The sequence below is a fragment of the Pogoniulus pusillus genome, chromosome 3 (assembly GCF_015220805.1).
Source record: "Pogoniulus pusillus isolate bPogPus1 chromosome 3, bPogPus1.pri, whole genome shotgun sequence".
NCBI classification, from domain to species: domain Eukaryota; kingdom Metazoa; phylum Chordata; class Aves; order Piciformes; family Lybiidae; genus Pogoniulus; species Pogoniulus pusillus.
This window is the reverse complement of record NC_087266.1, coordinates 20,936,828-20,956,829: the sequence shown is the minus strand read 5'-3', so window position 1 is coordinate 20,956,829 and position 20,002 is coordinate 20,936,828. Positions and strand designations below refer to the sequence as shown.

Genomic DNA, 20,002 nt, shown 5'->3' with positions numbered 1-20,002 from the left:
TATTCTACCTGACTGCCTCTGGAAACAGAATCTCTTTTTAAACTTCCAATCAGTGTGCAGCATCTTCAGTTTTTTTACTCCCTGAATGGAATTATCCTGTCCTCCAGTCCTGAGTAGTTCATGGCCCCAGGCTGGAATACTGTCACCTACTACAGGTGAAGCTAGAGGAATTCTGCATGTCCAATGCAACCGTCAAATCTGTCCTCAATCCCGAGTAGCTCATGGCCCCAAGCTGGAATGCTGTCACCTACTACAGGTGAAGCTAAAGGAATTTCGCATGTCCAATGAAACCATCAAGCCTGTCCTCCAGTCCCGAGTAGCTCATGGCCCCAAGCTGGAATACTGTCACCTACTACAGGTGAAGCTAAAGGAATTCCACATGTCCAATGAAACCGTCAAGTCTGTCCTCAATCCCGAGTAGCTCATGGCCCCAAGCTGGAATGCTGTCACCTACTACAGGTGAAGCTAAAGGAATTCCACATGTCCAATGAAACCATCAAGCCTGTCCTCCAGTCCCGAGTAGCTCATGGCCCCAAGCTGGAATGCTGTCACCTACTACAGGTGAAGCTAAAGGAATTCCACATGTCCAATGAAACCGCCAAACATTTTCTAATTCTGGAAAGTAAGTTTTTTAGTTGGGGCTAGGATTTTTGTTCCCATTTTAAAAACAAGGTAAATGTCACATTCTTAGAAGTGTTAGACCACTTTGTTTTAAGAATGAAAAGATTCATTTAAGCTGTGTTTCACTTGAACACAAAAGGAGAAGCCGACTTTTCAAAATGTATAAAGTTTATTCAAGAACTCAGTTTTCAGTTAATTCTTTCCATGTCTTTTTGCATAAACCTATGTATAGACAAATGTCAGTACTAACAGAGTGAGAAATGGAAACAAAGAGGATTGTGTTTGGGCAATCACTAATAAAATTATTGGACTGTTTTGTTAATTTCATTTCCCACTGTGTAGCAATCCTAAGCAGTTAGAAGAACTGCTTTGAATAATTATTTTTGTGGAAAAACAAAAAAGAATATGCAAAAAGAATACAGTTCACTATGCCAGGCAGTGGTGGGTTTTTCTCTTCTCCATTTGGACAGCACTTCTGAAAATAAACCAGAGAATTGCATACTCTCACTTTCCTGTGCCATAATTTTCTGTTAATCTGTAGTTTGATCCAAGTAGAAATAATAAGTTTGAAGTATTAACGATGGATGGAAAGACATCCATATGGAGATGTAAAAAATTGTAATTTAGTGATAGATGGACTGTATTGAGATTGACATCTGAGATTATAGCATCAGATGTGGTAAATGCAGATGTGGTAATTTTAGAACAAACTTTACTTTTCCACTAACCACACCAAGAATTAAAAAATCCTAAGATGTTCTTCAGTGACAAGAAGTCAGCATCCATGCTTTAGAAAACCTACACAACTTATATAATGCAACTATATTTTCATTGTCAGTTTTGTAGGGTGATGAAAAGAAGAATGAAATTAAATTAAAGAGGGAGAAGTTGGTCGTTTGGATGATGGCAGAACTGAGGACACAGCAGACCTGTTCAGTTTTCTGTACTATGAATCCACCTGTGAACTGAGGCAAGTCCAAAAGGTGTATCTTCACAAGAAAAGGAGCAGTTATTGCAGTGTGTAACCAGGGTTCCATAATGCTTAGTACTGTTCCTAGCCAGGGTACAGCACCCTGATTTTCCTAGATGTATACTATGGCTTTGTGAAAATGAAACTAAGCCAGGGCAACTTTGATGGCTTCTAAATACCCAATAGTTTAAGGGTTTGATTACTTTTGCAACACATGGAAAGTCTGTTTTCAACCCCTTGCTCTGCATTAAGTAGCAAATCACATTTGAAAATGTACCTGCAAACCAAAATCTTTAAAATGCATACATTAAAATGCTATGCTTCCATTGCCAGCAGATTGCAATTACAGTGTCTAGCTAACATCGAAGGATTAGATTAGATAAAATTAGATTAGGTAAGATTAGATCAAATGGAGTGGTTTGGTAACACATGGAAATGGGCATAGATTCCTTGATGTCAGAAACATAGGTATGATGACAATTCAAATGCCTTTGAAACTAAATAGTGGCTGACATCAAGGCACTATGTGATAGCAGCCCCTACCAGGGTAATATCATCAACTATATACAAAAGAGCATTAAAAGAATAAAAAAACTCAAGAGATTTAAACATCAGACTGTCAAATACAAATCCTGCTACCCAGAGGTGTGCAAACTATTTATTTGTATTCACTGCAACACTGTGCAGGGAAATGTGCCTGCAGTTGTGTTTCTCTGTGTCATGGGTTGACATGGATGCCTTTAAAAACCATAAAGTTACGGACCTCCAGGAGGCTAAAAAGGTTCAGGAGGTGGACCAGAAGGTGTAATTTTTGTTATTTCATTCCCAGAATGCCTGTATTTAGCTTCTATAAGGGGACAGCACAAACTGCCTCTTCCTCTTCTCCCTCACTCTCTCCCTTCATGGTGCGGACCTCATCTTTGCTATGCAGGGGAGGTTTGCAGCCTGGTTTTGGCCTTGGCCAAGATAATTTTTAGCTGCATCATTTCGGGTCTGGGGTGTGTGTGTGTGTGGGCAGTAGCAGGGAGGCATCTGGGCCTGGGATTTTAGCCTGATTTTGGAGAGAGGTTTGTGGAAGCTTTGGCCTAAGGAGGTTTTGGAGAACTGTGGCCTATGGGTTTCTTTGTATTTCATATGCTTTGCACCATAGCATGTGGTGTATGAATGGCACTCTGCATTTACACTTCCAATAATATTCTGTGTTTCTATCCAACCTCATGCGGAGTGTTTTTCTTTAACTACTTTGGGAAAAGTTAAAGAAAGCCTGTACAGCTCCTTAAACGAAGACACTCTACAAGATCAACAAATGGTTTGTCAACTCTGGTGAGCATTTATTTTGTATCCAAAGTCATAATGCAAAAAAAAACAATAAAGAATAGTTCTGCTGTCTCTGCTTGTGATGAAGTCCCACTCTGACAGGATCAGAAATACCAGTCAACAGCTGCAGATGGAAATGAAATAGCCATCTCAATTGAATCAGATGGGATGCAAAAAAAGGATCTTTTTCCCCTAATGCCCAAACAGTTCCTTGTGTCAGACAGTCTGGAGCCACATAATTTTTTTGTTTGTGCTACTAGTATGGCTGGCATAGCAAATTGCCTTGTTGAATTAGCATGTCCTAAAACAGAAAAGGGTTTAAATGAGCATGAAGGTGCAGGCAGTACAACAAACTATTGCTATTATAAAATATACTAACATATTTATCTTGTACAGTGAACAGATAGGAGGTGTATATGACCCCTGGAGCTTCTTGTGTTATATTGATATGAATCTCAATAATAAGCAAATCAGCATATACACTGCCAAATTAAATCAGAAAGCTATTAGCAAATTAACCCCTTTACACAGAACTTATACAAATATCACATATTTCATATCTTGTGTTATTGCAAGAACAAAATTGCATAGACCATTTGCTGGCACTTTCTGAATTCCTTAAATAATGCTTTGTCTTAGCAAAGAGTTCAAGTAGTTCCCTCCATTTAATTTCACCCACTAATGCAGTGCTTACATGGTGTAAGAGAAAAAACCCACAGAGCTCAAAAATATTAAAAAATGACATAATCATTTGACTGAGTAACAGTTCAGCAAGGAAACAGATCCCTTTTATTATTTTTTATGCTTTCTGTAAGGCTGTTTTCAAAATGTTACTGACAGAACATGTAATTTGATTCAAGTCAACTCTGAAGTTGAAATGTTGATTGTGCTCTTCTTCCCCTTTCACCCTGTAGTCCAGAATTGTAGCTACAGATTTGTTTTCCAAACCAAAGTCTTGGAAATTCTGAAAATCTTGCTTTAGGTAATGCTCTTTAGCAACAACACAAAACTCAGACGAGCAAGGGAGTGCGTGGCCTTGTCTGGTGCCTCACTGGCAGACACGGCTGTATTCTTGGCAAGTGGAGCCCATGCCAGCCACTGACAAGTAGAGCTTTCCATCTGGACACACGCAGATTTCATAGAGCCCCTGAGAAATACTGGATCCACCCCTGGTACCCTCAGGCAATTTGGGCAGTCGCACAGTTTCAGCATCAAGCAAAAGCTGCATGAGAGAAAGCAGGACAAATGGGCTCATTAGAGATAACAATGGAAGAGAATACTGTGTGAACCAACTGGATATTGATAAAGTGACCATGTAAGTAGAAAAGGGATGTGATCTATCTGAATTTCTGCAAGGCCTTTGACACAGCTCCCCACAATATCCTGCTCACCAAGCTGGAGAAATATGGATTTGATGGGTGGACCTTCAGTAGATAAGGAATTGGCTGGAGGGTCACTTCCAGAGGGTAGTGCTCAAAGTCTTGAAGTCCAGATGGACAGGGACAAGTGGTGTCCCTCAGGGGTCTGTATTGAGACCTGTGCTGTTTAATATTTTATCAATGATGTAGACAGTGGGATCAAGTGCACCACCAGCAGGTTTGCAGATGACACCAGGCTAAGTGGTGCTGTCAATCTGCCAGAGGGAAAGGACGTCATCCAGAGGGACCTAGACAAGTTGGAGAGGTGAGCCCAGGTGAACCTGATGAGGGTCAACAAGAACAAGGGCAGGGTTCTGCACCTGGGCCAGAACAAACCTCACTATCAATACAGACTGGGGGATGAGGTGATAGAAAGCAGCCCTGTGGAAAAGGACTTGGGGGTAGTGATGGATGAGAAGCTGGACATGAGCAGACAGTGGGAGCTTGCAGCCCAGGAGGCAAATTGCATCCTGGGCTGCATCTAAAGATGTGCTGCCAGCAGATCCAGAGAGATGACTGCCACTTTTCTCTGGTGAGACCTCACCTGGAGTACTGTGTCCAGCTCTGGAGCCCTCAATACAGGAAGGACCTGATGGAGCAGCTCCAGAGAAGTGCCATGAAAATGATCAGGAGGTTGGAGCACTTCTGTTATGGAAGCAGGCTGAGGGAGCTGGGGTTCTTCAACCTGGAGAAGAGGAGGCACTGGGGAGACCTAATAGTGGTGTTCCAGTACCTGAAGGGGGCCTACGAGGAGGATGGAGAGAGACTTTTTACAAAGGCCTGTGGTGATAAGACAAGGGGCAATGGCTTCAAACTAGAGAAGAGGAGATTTACATAGGATGTCAAAAACAGGTTCTTTACTTATGAAGGTGGGGAACACTGGAACAGGGTGCCTAGGGAGGTGCCTGGGGCCCCATCCCTGAACATACTCAAAGTGAGGCTTGACAGGGTTCTGGGTAACCTGGTCTAGTTGAGGATGCCCCTGCTGGCTGTAGAGGGGTTTGGACTTCCAACCCAGACCATTCTGTGATTTTATGATTGTCTTGGCAGTGGTTTAAGAATAGCCTTCTACCCAGCCATTGTATATACAAAGCTACCCTGAGACTTAGACTCTTGGCAGACACCAGAACATGGGAGAGGGATAAGATGGTGCCCATTCCCTTCCTTAGAAAAGGCCTCATAAAGTTTAAGAAGGCCAAGTACAAGGTCCTGCACCTGGGTTGGGGAAATACCAAACCTAGATAAAGTCTGAGTGACAAGTGGGTTGAGAACAGATGTCAGGAGGACTTGAGCACACTGGTGAACAAAGATGAGCTGGCAATGTGCAGACAATTATATGCTGGGCTGCATCAAAAGAAACATGGCCAGCAGCTTAAGGGAGGTGATTCTACCACTTCACTCTCATGAGAGCCCAACTGTAGTACAGTGTTCAGTGTTGTGGCCCCAGCATGAGAAAGATATGGACCTGCTTGAGCAGGTACAGAGAAAAGCCATGAACATGACTAGGGCCTGAAGCACTTCCTCTGTGAAGATGGGCTGAGAGCACTGGGGTTCAGTCTAAAGAAGAGAAGACATTACATTAGCATTTCAGTACTTACAGGGAGTATACAGGAAAGAAGAGAGATTCTTTATTAGGGAGTGTAGTGATAGGACAAGAGGTAACTGTTTTAAACTAATTTATGTTAGATGTAAGGAAGAAGTTCACTGAGTGGATGGTGAGACACTGCCCTGAGTGCTGAAGCCCTGCAGCCTGCAGCTGGTTCAGGATGCACATACAGGTTGGTCTGGAGTTCCTCTGCAGAACTAGCACTGTACAGCCTTGCAAATGGGATAAATAGGCTGCAACATTTTTCATGCTCTTGCTGATAGGGCAGCTCTTACGGTCTGCAGTGCTTCACTTGGTATAGCAACTCTGGGGGCTGAGCATCTACCTCTGGGCCAAGGACCATGCTGGGGTACCTGGGGATCACTGTGCTACCAGTTGGTAGTGTAAATAATAATCCTATTATTTACACCATTAATTTTAATATCCTGTCTCCTAGAATTTGTGGAATTAAATTAACAGAAATTGAAAACAACTTTGAAGTTATTAGTCATATTTGGGCAGCAAACTTAACCATCATTATGGAAATAAAAGGGCTTGTACTCACCACACCATCACTGCTGTGTAGTTTGATATCCATCTGGGATAGAGCTTCAATATTGCCAGCCTGTGCTTTGATATTAATTCCTCGTGGTGCATCCATGCTCAAAGATCGAGTTGGTGATTCCAACCTGAAAGCAAGAGCAGGAAATCTGACATTTGCACAGTCTCATATGTTTCTTTATTTCTGAAAAAAATATGTAAACTTTGAGCACACAGACACACACTTGAAGGATTTGGGCTAAAGTGATACAAAAGATGCATCTTATTTTTTAGTTCAGGCGGTCTTGAAGGTAGCATTTAAAAACACCCCAGTAGGCCAAATAAAAAATACTGATAAACTAATAACAGAATCATAGAATCATTGGCTCGGAAGGGACCTTTAAAAGTCATCTAGTCCAAACTCCCTGCAGTAAGCAAGGGCATCCCCAACTAGAACAGGTTGCTCAGAGCCCCATTAAGTCTGACCTTGAGTGTCTTCAGGAATGGAGCCTCCATCACCTCTCTGGGCAACCTGCTCCAGTGGTCCCCTGGCCTCATTGTAAAGAACGTAACACAAATGCAAGGTATTGTTTCAAATGCCACCTCAGGTTATTTCAGTGTAATGACAATTTAGTCTCTAAACCAGGAACTCTTTTTTACATTCTTTACTTTGAATTAATTTTCACCTTGAATCGGTACAATTAGTGCAGCATGATGGCAGGACACCGCTGTCAGGCAGACAGAGTAAGATTTCACTCGGTGTATGCGTGTGGTGTTTCCCTAGATGGCATCTGAACGGCAAACCCCACTAAGCTCGTTTGAAACCCCAACTGTGCAGTGCAGGAGAGTGCTGCAGAGCCTACGGTGCCACCAGATGGCAGGAACGTACTGCCTGAGCTGAGTATGGGTCAGCTGAGCACCAGTAAGCAGCTTTGTCTTCCACAGAGGTAAGGCTTTGTTTATTCAGTATTTTGGTATCATTTTCACAATAAGTAGCACAGATAGAAGTACCAATTAAAAATCGCGAGAAGGAAAGAAAAAACCCCAAGCTCAGCAACAAGCTAGTGATTATTTTGCTTCTGTTGCTGATTATCTATAACTGCTTTGTCTGGAGCAATTGGGAGCATTGCAGAATCAGTTGGTACCTACTGAGGTTTGTTCCTGATTGTTGTCTCGTGCTTCCTGATGACACCAGCTTGAATTTTATACTGCCTTACAACTCCAAACAGGTGGATATTAAGGCTAGAGGAAATGAATCAATTGGCTGTCTCTGTTAACTTCACAACCCGTGTTACCCTTTTCTGTGCTGTAGGTTCACTCGGTGCGAATGACATCATGTGGGCTTCATCCACAAGGCAGAACTCAGACATTCCTGGATCTGCATTGCTCACCCACCCTGTCTTAGAATCCACATAGAATCCACATAGAATCAACCAGGTTGGAAGAGACCTCCAAGATCATCCAGTCCAACCTATCACCCAGCCCTAACCAATCAACTAGACCATGGCACTAAGTGCCTCATCCAGTCTTTTCTTGAAGACCCCCAGGGACAGTGCCTCCACCACCTCCCTGGGCAGCCCATTCCAATGGGAAATCACTCTCTCTGTGAAGAACTTCTTCCTAATATCCAGCCTATACCTACCCTGGCACAACTTGAGACTGTGTCCCCTTGTTCTATTGCTGGTTGCCTGGGAGAAGAGGCCACCCCCCACCTGGCTACAATGCCCCTTCAGGTAGTTGTAGACAGTAATAAGATCATCCCTGAGCCTCCTCTTCTCCAGGCTAAACAGGCCCAGCTCCCTCAACCTCTCCTCATAGGATTTGTGCTCCAGGCCCCTCACCAGCTTTGTTGCCCTTCTCTGGACATGTTCCAGCACCTCAACATCCTCCTTGAATTGAGGGGCCCAGAACTGGACACAGTACTCAAGGTGTGGCCTGACCAGTGCTGAGTACAGGGGAAGAATAACCTCCCTTGTCCTACTGGCCACACTGTTCCTGATGCAGGCCAGGATGCCATTGGCTCTCTTGGCCACCTGGGCACACTGCTGGCTTATCTTCAGCTTACTATCTATCAGTACCCCCAGGTCTTCTGAAAAGGGAGGTGGGGTGGGGCTATCAGCACACTGCATTGCTCAACAAGTGCAGATCTGAAGGACTATGCTCTAGTAGGTCCTTTACTGGGTATCCATCAGGTAGTGACTCTAGACACCAAGTGCCAATCACTTGCTAAAGGGATGAGACGATTTTACACACAGTCCTGATGTAGCTGTCTAAGAAGTTTCATTTACTCAGCCTGCTTCATTTTTTCTTCCAGTTACTTCATTAAAATTAGAATTTAAAGGTAGTCAGTTTGTGCTCGTGGGAAATGTCAATTGTATCAGAATTCTAAAGAGGCTAAATCCAGCTGCTACCTTAAAACCTAAACCCATGACTGAGCAGCCAAGCACAGCCACTGAAACTTCATTTTTTATCCCAAAATCAGAAAATAACTCAGACAATATTGGCTTATCACTGCTGGCCAGAGGTAGCAGAAGATTCTAACTTCTTTGATCTTCAAAGGTCCTTTCCAAACCATTCATGACTCTAAGTTTCTATGACCTGCTTCTCTCCAACATCTCCTGTGTTAGTTACCTTCAATTAATTTAAACTTCAGAGTGATCACTTAAATTCCTAACAGTAGATAACTGCATCATAGTTCCAGATTTGGACCATATCCATAAAATAGTTTGAAGTGGCACAAACTTCTGTAATGATTATGCTGTTATGATGTCTACAAGGCCACAAGAAAAAGTGTGTTCTGCATCAGACATCTAAAATAGTATTAATAATCTTTATTAAGCAATGTTTGTGATTTAGCAACTTTTAAAATGACTTTTTACTTTACATCCTTAGATTTACAGTTTTATGAAAGGGAAACCAGTGATTTACATGGGAGGTCTCTGCTTCATAGGAATATTTGTTGATGCATATTTGTATGCACTATACTATGAAGAATTAATCAAAGTTTGTATTTTCAATATTTAAAATGGAGTGTATTTTCATAAGTTAGTGTCATAGTAGCTGAATCTATCTGTTGCTGTAGTTTGTTTTAGCAAAAAGCTATAAACATTGAAATATAGCATTTTTTTTTGTGTGTGTGTGAAGTATTTTACCTATATAAGTAATAAACACATTTTCTTTTTAAGCTCTATTGAATATCACAAGAAGGCAGACCAGGGCAGGTTTTTGAAGAGGATGTCAGACCTGGAGTATGAAAAGCGATCAAACACCAGAGAAATATTTCTTACTTTCTATTGAAATTAGTGCTGGCAAGAAGCCTACAGACTTGAGAAGCATTTACACATTGCTGAAGTGACTTACATATAATCTAAATTACATGGCAGAATTACATTTGCTATATTAATCAAAATCCTAAATTTCTGTTGTTTATACAGGTCCTATTTCTAGATTAACTGCTGAAGTCACTGGAGCCTCTTGGCAATGGAAACTGTGGCGAAGCTGAAGCAGTGGTTTTTAAAGCCCTCTGGAATGGTGAGATTTTAGCAAAGGCAACATTCAGAAACACTAATGATATATTTCTTCATACAGTGTGCAAAGGTTCATTGTGTCAAGCCCCAGTGTGCTAAAACAGGCAGCTAGTATAGAAGTGACATGGCCAAGTTCAACTTTGACTTTGAATGTCCTTTCTCTGTCCTTACTTTATACTCACTCGAGGCTTAACCTTTCAGAAATTGACCATAAAGTCACCTAAAATTCCCACTGGCTTCAGCTCTGAGGCAATTCCAGTTTGTCACTGGTGGGCAAGTTTGGCCTTTCATTTGCATAAGGATCTGGGGATCACAGAACTGCCCTAGCTCAGTGATGGAGATAGTTAGAATTATAGAATCATAGAATGATTAAAGTTGGAAAGGACCTTTAAGATCATCAAGTCCAACTCTCAACCCAACACCATCATGCCCACTAAACCATGTTCTGAAGTGCCCTATCTATGTGGCTCTTAAACATCTTCAGGAGTGGTGACTCCACCACTCTCCTGGGCAGTCTATTCCAATGCCTGTTAACTCTTTCAGTAAAGGAATATTTCCTAGTATCCAATCTAAACCTTCCATGGTGTAACTTGAAGCCATTTCCTATCATTCTATCACTAGTTACATGGTGGAAGAGGCCTACTCCCACCTCAGTAAAATCTTTGTATGAATTCAAGGTGTCTTAGAAAAATATGCAATTATCAACACTGGTGGTGTCCAGAGAGCAAAATGGGCTTACTTATTTATTTATTTTTTTTTTAAATTCAGTTACTAGTAGATATACTTAAACCAGATGATAAAGGAAGTTACTCTTCACTGTGAACAGTTTAGGTCAGTCAGTCAGAAGATAATGGCTGCTAAAGAAGTTTCAAAACCTGTTCCCTAGACCATAAAAGGAGGAATAGGTAGGCTGGGCTGAGCCAAACATTGATGTGCATCCCTCTAAAGTCTTGGTAAAACCAGAATTCAGTTTGCTTGTGAATGCTGGAGGGCTCTTGGAGACTGAGAGGGTAGAAATTGATTATCTTAGAGTTTTTGGCAGGTTTGTAGTGTGTGTTTGAATTAAGGTAGTAGAATGGTGATAGAATATATTGTTAATGGTATTTTTTTTTTAATTGCAGGCATATAAATTACATTTAACAGAAGTGAGTTAGGATCTCTGTCATCTAGAGGAATTAAACTATGTAATGTGCTGTTGTAAATGAGACATCTGTCACAGCCTATATCTCCTTTTGGAGGATGGATTCTGTACTTATGAGTAGCTTCTAGGTACTGTGGTGTACTCTGGACTAGCTGTTGCCTGACCCTGAAGACTGGAAAGGTATTCTCCAGGAAAGCTTAGCTTTCAGGTAAATTAATCCAAATATCATCCTGTTCTTATAGCCCAAACAGTTCCACAATGAGAACCAAGATGTGGGAAGCACAGGCAGTTGGGAAATTTCCCTCAAAAGCCTGTTCTTAACTTCAATTAAGACACTTATTTAGATGTATCCACAGAATATGAAGCAGTGAAACTACAATTGCAGGGTAGGTATTTTTACTTGTTCTCCTTGACCCTGATCCCTACAGACTGTAGGTTTGTTAGCAAAGCACAAAGAAATTGCAGTCAGTTAATGAAAAGGAGGGAAGGGTGGGTGAGTAGGTGGTCCTTTCTAATATTTCATAGCTCCATCATCTGCTGGATATTAGTTCTCTAGTAGTCTATTGCAACTAAAGCAACTGATTTCAAGGAAGACAGTATTTTTATCACCACCTTCTTATTTGTTGGTAGGATAGTTCTGGAGGTCAACTATACTGCCTTGACTGGCTTCCAAGGAAATTTTGTGCTGAGATTTGCACAATGATTCATGAAGAACTGTGTGAAAGTCTCCTGAGGGAACCTGTACAGCATTCACGCTCTGGATCTGAAACCACCCCAATAACCTAAAGGCTTGGAGATTCTCACCTTTTCTTACAAGCGTGTTGCTACCTCATGGAGATACCAGATCACCAGAAATTGCTCACCTGACTGTTTAGGGAGGGACAGCTTGCTGCAGTTGTAGTAAAGAAGTAGCTGGTACTGCCTGTGAGTGCTGCAGGAATATTGATCTCTTCTTTCATTGTGTTCAGGCAGGAAACAGAATGATGCTGATCTTTAAGCACCACAATGCATTAGAAAGCTGTCTAGTACTGCGGAAGGAGTACCATAGTCTTCTGGAGCATAAGTTTCCTACTACAGCAATGGGGCAGCTTAACTCTTAGAGCAGGACAGCGGAACTAGCTTGCTGTGGTGAATTTGGGGAATAGTGTATTTCTTCCTTCTGGCCACTTTTTGTTCTTTCCATCTTATGAGTCAGCATCTCTCCTGAATTTAATAGGGATAGAATTCCTCAGTATGCCTTTAGATAAAAGTTCCCCAATGCATTCCTCTCAGCACCAACCTGAGTAAGGCAGTGTTGTGGTTTTTAAAGAGCTGGCAGAACGAGACTCATGAATTGGAGAGAAATGCAGAATTATATTTGAAAGGAAAGATATAGAAAAAAACTCCAAAGCTGTGATGGTTTGGGTGTTACCCCCCCCACACACTTTAGAAATCACCCAGACCAGACTCAGCCGGCTCTGGAAATACTTACAGCTAGCACAATATACAAGCAGATATTTACAGTATATACAGTTATAGACAGAAATAGACAAGGTAAAAGGTAATACAGAAACACAACTCCCCTGCCAGAAACCTGAGTCCCCAGGAGGAGCTCTCAACCACCCCTGCACCTTCCCCCTACCTCCATCCCAAGGAAGAATGGAGGTTCAGCCAGGGGGTTAGGAAGCAAAGTGGATTAGTCCAAAATGGGGGATGAGGTTAGAGAGATGCAGCTCAGCCAGCAGCCCCAGCGAGAGTGGTTATCTATGTTTTTATTTCTTGTTCCTATACATCTCAGCAAGCCTGTGAGCGAAGTAGACATCACCATTGCTTTCTTTCCACAGCCTGTGGTCTAATTCCTCTCACCAAAACATTCAAGCCTGCTTCAAACTAGCACAATTACAGACCATATACAAGATACATAGGTGACCCCCTTGATATTTTCCCCAACCCAAACCTAATCTACAATCCCCGGTGCTCCAATCCTTTCCCTGCCAGTGCCTCTGCCACCCATAGGCCAAACAAAGCTTGTGGAAGCCACAAATAGACCCACTCCTTACACGTTTACCCTGATAAGTAGCTCCCGACAGAGACAGCAGGTGGGAGGGAGGGGAAAGGAGAACCAGCTGGCCTTGCTGCCAGCTTATAAAGAGATAGCAGAATTATGGGATTGAATAACAATTCCACACTTTCCTGTGTCCACCCTAGGTTCCTCTAGTTCCTAGAGGGTTTTTAACCCTATAGTTCCCAACCTACGACAGACAAGGGTTACTTTAAATGGACTGCACAGGTAGCTGGACGCTGCCTCTGAAACTGTGGTGCACCCAACAACTGGTGTGCCCGTCCATACATATAGCTTTTGGGTTAAAATAGCCTGTTCAGTTTTACTATACAGAGAAGATTTTGTGGACTACAAACCTAGCACTAAGGTTGTAAAGACATGGTAAAAAATGTAGCAGGGTATGGTGTATTAGGCATTTGAGTTAAATATGTTCTTGTATCAGTAAACCACAACTGACACAGCTATAATTAAATAAAAAAAAGAGGCCCTCGTACACAGGAGGAAAAAAATTGCAATCACTGAGCTTGATTTATTCCATGTTTATGAGCTTATTTCACAGAAGTATGTTTGTTCAGATCCTTACTAAGATATTGGTCTGATGTACGCCTAAATGCAATGTTTTGGTCTGTGAAGCTCTTTTAAGCACTGAAAGAAGATGAGCTGGGTCCAGGCAGAACCTAAATGCTGGGTAGTTCATAATGCCTTTTCATTAAAAGATTTTCACAAAGCCTTCTGGTGTTGATTTTTATGAGAATTCATAAAAAACCCTAATCCATCACTTCCACTTCTCTAATATGCTTAGCCTTCTTCCCAGAGTGCTTTAATATAATCAGAAGAAAAGGATCCATGTGAAAGGGTCAAATAAATATATATAATTAAGAGGAGGGTCATTTGAGGGGGCAGAGGACAGTGAAGGAGCTTGTGCTCCTTTCTTTCTGTCATTTAGTCTTTGTAGGACTGAAAATGCTGCTTCACACTTGTTCCCAGGCATTGATATGGGAAATAAAGTGTAAGAGAAAATATTTAAGAATATGAAGAAAAAAAGATAAGATCTAGAAAATGCAACTCAGAAGTGCTGGAATAATGGCACTTGCTCCACAGATGTGTACTTGCATATTGTTCTAGTTTCCCTAGAAATCAGCCAACTGCTAATTTGCACCCATATTCACTTATCTTCCAGCAGCTGGCTGTTGTGAGGTCAGGCAAGAGTGGACATAGCAAGGAGAGCATGATTACCCCAAGCCACGGATCTCGGTGTTCTGCCTTGTGTCTTTTGGTGGTTTGTCGCTGCAGCAGGTCCAAAAGGCAAAGAACAAAACAGTAAGACTGAGATCTCAGTCTTGGTATATGCCACATTTCTGGTTTCTTTTGTGTCAAGTTGGCCTCACTTAGGCCGTGCAGGAGTGGGAAAGACACAGGCTCATACCCACATGGTACATAGGTGGTCAGTCTGTTCATTGAAGTGAAGCATGGTGCTTATATCGTGGGTTCGGTACAGGGGCCTGCGTAATTCTGATGGGCTCACAAAGCAGGGTATGGGCTGTCCACACACATAGAGGCAGACCTGACCAACTACTCCCCTTAATCCCCCTTTGCACAGCTAGCCACAGCATTTGCTTGTTCCCAGGGCTAACCAGCCTGCCCCTTCTTCAAGGCCCCTCGCACGGCTCAGCTACAGATAGCAGCCAACTTCCCAGCTTCTCTAGCAGCCTCCCCAAGGCCACTTTTCTGCAGCTGTGCCTCCTTATCAGAATAACCTAAGTCTGTTCAGTTAGTCCTGCTCAAACCCCAACTCTTTTGTAAAATTATTTTCTTTGGGATGGCTTCTAAAATTACATTGCCTTGCAAGCAGGGAACATGAGTTTCACTGCATGTCCCAATGCCCATGTATATCTACATGGGAATATTAGTATTCAACAGTTACCCCTGGTAGCTCTTACTGAACGTCAAAACATGCAAACCACTATCGACTCATTAAATTTTCTTCCTTGTTCAGTTTCTGCGCAGTACTGAAAAATATAGCAGTTATTTAGCAAACCCTTGGCACCAAATCCTGTTTTGACATAACTACTGTATATCTCTCAAATGTTGACTAATTTTTCTTTTTAAAATGTCCTATTTTGCATCACACATATTGAACTCCTTCATTTAAAGGTGGAATTATTGCTTCCTACCTGGATGAAGCTGTCCTCCATATTTCTTCCTTTTACTTTCATACTCTTTAGTCTGAGCTGCACTGAGTTAAACTAAATCAACTATAATGAGAAAAAATTTGACTGAGAAACAGCATCCATTTTCCCCTGTCAGGTCCATTAGTTGGTTAGTGGTTACATTGCATCATCTAAATTTTTGTAGCTTAGTTCAAAGAACCCATTTTCTAAGGGTTATTGCTCCTGGAAGCTGCCTGCATTAGGACACTATTTCAGTAAGACAACAGCTCCCTTACACTGAATCCCAAGCTAGTCTATTACTGATGCCACAGTAACATGTAATATGCAAAACAATGTGTTTTTAATGACTCAAAATTAAATAGCAGTTATTTAAAATGAAAATGAACTTCTGTGCAGCTTCTTACAACTGCATCTGGCTTACAGGAATAGCAGCACAAGATACAGCTTAATATTAGAACTGTACGTTCAACCTAAGTATTCCAAGGCTAATACTTCTTCAAAATAGTTTTTGTGCCAGTAATAAAGAAGAAGATAACTAGCATCTTGTGAAAAATAGTATCAGAAAAAAAACCAAATAGAGCACACGTGTATTAAGAGAAATGTGCAACGAGGGTGTCAGCTTAGAGGCAAGCATACACACATAGGAACTGCATGAAAGAAAAAACCCAGCTTTGGTGGTACCATGTTGCAGTTTAGAGACTATTAAACAATGGAGCAATTAGTTACAATATGATTTTTAAAAATCACCTTTTTTTCCCCCTTCACTCTGTCATTTATTGCTTATATGCATTAGCGAAAAGGTCATTTTGGAAGGTCTATCATTTTGCTTTCAGTCACTTGGGAAAGTCTCAAAATGTGTTGATCTTTGCTGGCAGTTTTTAACATTTCTGACCTCTACATTTGCAGTGTCCTGAAACATCCCACACAAGTTAGTAAGTACTTCTGAAATAATTGTAAAACTATGCGGTAGGCTCTGCTTTTTCTGGCAACCATCTTTCATGGGACAATAATCTCCTTAACATTTACATACACACTTATACTGACAGGCCTAATGTGTGAAGCATTAGCAGCTGTTCCGAGAGGGTTACTGGTAGCAATGCAGGACTTTTGTATGGTGTGCATCACATTGCTGCAGGATTCTTGAAAAAAGAATTCCTTTCAGAAGATAAGATTAAGTCATAGAATCATAGAATCAACCAGGTTGGAAGAGACCTCCAAGATCATCCAGTCCAACCTAGCACCCAGCCCTAGCCAGCCAACTAGACCATGGCACTAAGTGCCTCATCCAGTCTTTTCTTGAAGACCTCCAGGGACGGTGACTCCACCACCTCCCTGGGCAGCCCATTCCAATGCCAATCACTCTCTCTGTGAAGAACTTCCTCCTAACATCCAGCCTATACCTACCCTGGCACAACTTGAGACTGTGTCCCCTTGTTCTATTGCTGGTTGCCTGGGAGAAGAGGCAATAATTTTTGTCTGATATCTACAAGATAACAATTGTTAATAATGTTTCATTACTGGGCTTAAAAAGAAACAAGTATAATGGATTCTGTATGATCACAGGAATATATTTTAAAGAGACTCTCTAGCTAGATTTTTATAGATTCTTCTCCCAGATGTCTGTGTTGGTAAGGACTGGGAGTACTTCACTACTCAATCACTTCCAGGTTGAATTCTCAACTCTGGAGGGGAAAAAAAAGACCCTTGAACCATTCTCCTGTTTCCCTTTCTACCAACTCTTAGGAAGAAGCTGTCATACATGACACAGCTGGGTTTATTGCACTTGGCTGGAATGAAGAGGAGCCACAGTGAAATTATAAAATCTCACTGATACCAATGGAGTCAATATTTAATGAAGATCCACTTGGTGGAGAATGGAGAAACCAAGAAGCCAAATCACAAATACTCACTAGGCTTAACTGACCATAGTTCACCTATAAAGAATGCCCTTTCTAAAGCTAAAACAATCTTAAAATGACCATATGGGATCTTGAGCTGCTGTTGTGATGGATTATTAGAGTCTTTCTTTGTTTTATATTAGATAATAATTGGATAGAAATAGTAGCAATGAATCAGCTCCTATGGATAAATTCATCCATCAATAAATTCAGCCATATTTAATCACACATTTTATCTGTGGACATACTACAATCTTATAACAGATTGGATATGGAGTCATGTCTGTTACTTGCTCTACTGCTAGTATCAGTGTGTAAACTTTGAGTACTGAAACATCAGAGCTGAAGGACCTGAGAGTGCAAACTGGACTGCTTTCCTCTAATGACTTCTTGTGCTAGTTTGAGGCCAGATGAAATATTCTAGTTAGAAAACTAGATTATAGCCTGTGAAAAGGAAACAGTGGTGATGTCTACATCACTCATAGGCTTGCTAAGATGTATAAAAACAAAAGCACAAAACATAGCATAGATACCACAGTTACAGTGGCTCTCTGTCACAGCTGATGTCTGTACTTTTCTCCCTGGCCAGCCTTCTATGTAACTAATCTTTTTTGCTTTCTAATCCCCTTGGAGATCCTCCAAACTTACCTTGCATGTAAGGCAAAGTCTGGGATAAGGTAAAGGGGTGGAAAGAAGGTGGAAGGGTGGTTGAGACCCACTCACAGGGACTCTGGTTTCTGGGAGGGGTGTTATGTTTCTGCATAATTTTTAACTTGTATATTGCTGTATTTATCTGTATATATTGTAAATATCTGCTTGTATATTGTGCTAAGATGTAAATATAATGCTTCATTCCTTAATTTCCAGCTGGATGAGTCTAGTCTGGGTGATTCCATAAGAGTGTGTTGGGGGTGGGTAACACCCAAACCATCACATTTCTTTTTCAAGAAGTTCATGAAAGAAAAGCACAAACAATATAAGGTTTTCATCCTCTCCAGTGCCTCAGGCTGTGGCAATCCAATGATCCAAGATTAGAAGAAAGGAATGATTGTGTTATTTTCTTGAGACAAATTTGCAGATTTTTAAGCTCTAAGAAAGCAGCAAATTAGAAGACACCAGAGATGAGTGGTGCAGAGCTGAACAGAGTCAGAACAACTCACAGAACAAGAATTTCTGGTGTCAGTGGAACTACTGTAGAAGATTATAAATATGAATCAAAGTGCAGGCATGGAAGGCTGATGCACAGTTATTAAAATCAGTATTAAAAAGAAGTCTAAATGTGATGCAGAAGATATACCAAAGGCTTTGAAGAAAGAAGAGATTCAGAAAATTGATAGTGATGAAAACGTTAAGGCTGTATTTTGAAATTCTCAAAGTCTTTCATGAATATAAGACAGCTATGGAATTTCTCCAACTCAGAAAGAAAAGTAAATATGATGGTGTCATGACTTTCCTGAAAAGATAAACTTCTAGCATGGCCAAGGCCTCCAAGCTAATTATTAGCTTGGAAGGACTCATTTCCTTGTGCCTGATATCAAACAAGAGCCAGTAATTGGCAGCATTTGCTAATCTTAGTTAAAAGGTCATATAAACTATGATTAACAATTTAGATGGATTTATGGAATATAGGGCTACAAGTGGAAAAGCTTTGCTCTGAGATTTGTTTCCCAGCACAGCATGTGTCCTTTTTTCTTATGATGAGTTTTCATTTCTCCAGAGCTTAACCAAACACGGCATAGTCCACAAGTGAACAATTCCCCTAAAAAAGATGTAGTTGCCTATAGAAAGTGGTCTAGGTGATCCCCCATGCACCCTTCAAAATGAATACAAATAAATAGGCACTGCTATGGCATTATTAATATGATCTGGTTTAAATGTCTTTGTTAGGATAAAATGTAACATGTCAAAACAGTACCTGCTGCCTTCCACCAAGAGGCAATGAGATCTGATGTAAAATGCTACACTCTAGATACCTAAACAAGTTGAATCAACTTCACCTAACTCTCTGCATGAGCAGTTGTAATCACCTGAGGCCATGCTCAAAGTATATTAGTCTCTCTGAAAATGCATTTGTGTGGGTGGCTTGTGGGAGGATCCCTTCCCATGTCAGTTAATGAATGAACAAACAGGTGAATGAATGAATGAATGAATGAATGAATGAATGAATGTTTCTGCTTGCAGAGAGGGCAATTCTAAATCTGGATGAGTATCTGAGATGCATCTACTTGTTCTGGGCACACAGAGGTCCTCTAGATTTGGACACTGTAACATGAATGTAGCCTGTGTAGGAACAGAATGGTAACCAGAAGTGTATGTTGAATTGCTAGCTGAATCACACACATAAACAATGAAGAAATCAGTTAGAATAATCCAAAGTGCTTGGCAGATACAGATGAGGGAGGTTTTGGTTTTGTTTTTCAAACTCTGTATGTATAGGAGTGTTTTTAAACTCCATACACTACTCCATGTGTATAGGAACTATGGTTGCTTTTTAAATAAATGTCTATTGGAATATGGATTTCCTAGCTTATATTATGCTAAAAATGATCCCAAAAGGATAAAGAGCAGATTCCTGAGGCACACCATTGCTTTTTGGTGGCATTCTTAAATCTTGGGAGTATTTGCTGCTCTTGAAGATGTGAGCTGGCATGCTCTTCGTCATACTTTAGGTAAAATTTTTCTTATCATAATTTTACTTATTGAAACAGTCCATGTTCCAGATTTGTTCTGTATTTATGTTCTAAACCTCAAATGAGTGGCAAGAGATGACTCC

The 20,002-nt window shown here is 41.1% G+C and overlaps 1 protein-coding gene across 5 annotated transcripts in view; it reads right to left on the bottom strand.

The window, feature by feature from the left end:
- Positions 1 to 771: 771 nt before the first annotated feature.
- SGCG (sarcoglycan gamma) overlaps positions 772 to 20,002 on the bottom strand; it is a 163,457-nt gene continuing 144,226 nt past the window's right edge. For all 5 annotated transcript variants that reach the window (XM_064171867.1, XM_064171860.1, XM_064171873.1 and 2 more), the window contains 2 exons: positions 6,477 to 6,600; positions 772 to 4,130 (listed from right to left, as the gene is read on the bottom strand). In XM_064171867.1, coding sequence (XP_064027937.1) covers positions 3,957 to 4,130; positions 6,477 to 6,600 — 298 coding nt within the window. In that variant the 3' untranslated portion in view covers positions 772 to 3,956. The remainder of the gene's footprint in view (positions 4,131 to 6,476; positions 6,601 to 20,002) is intronic.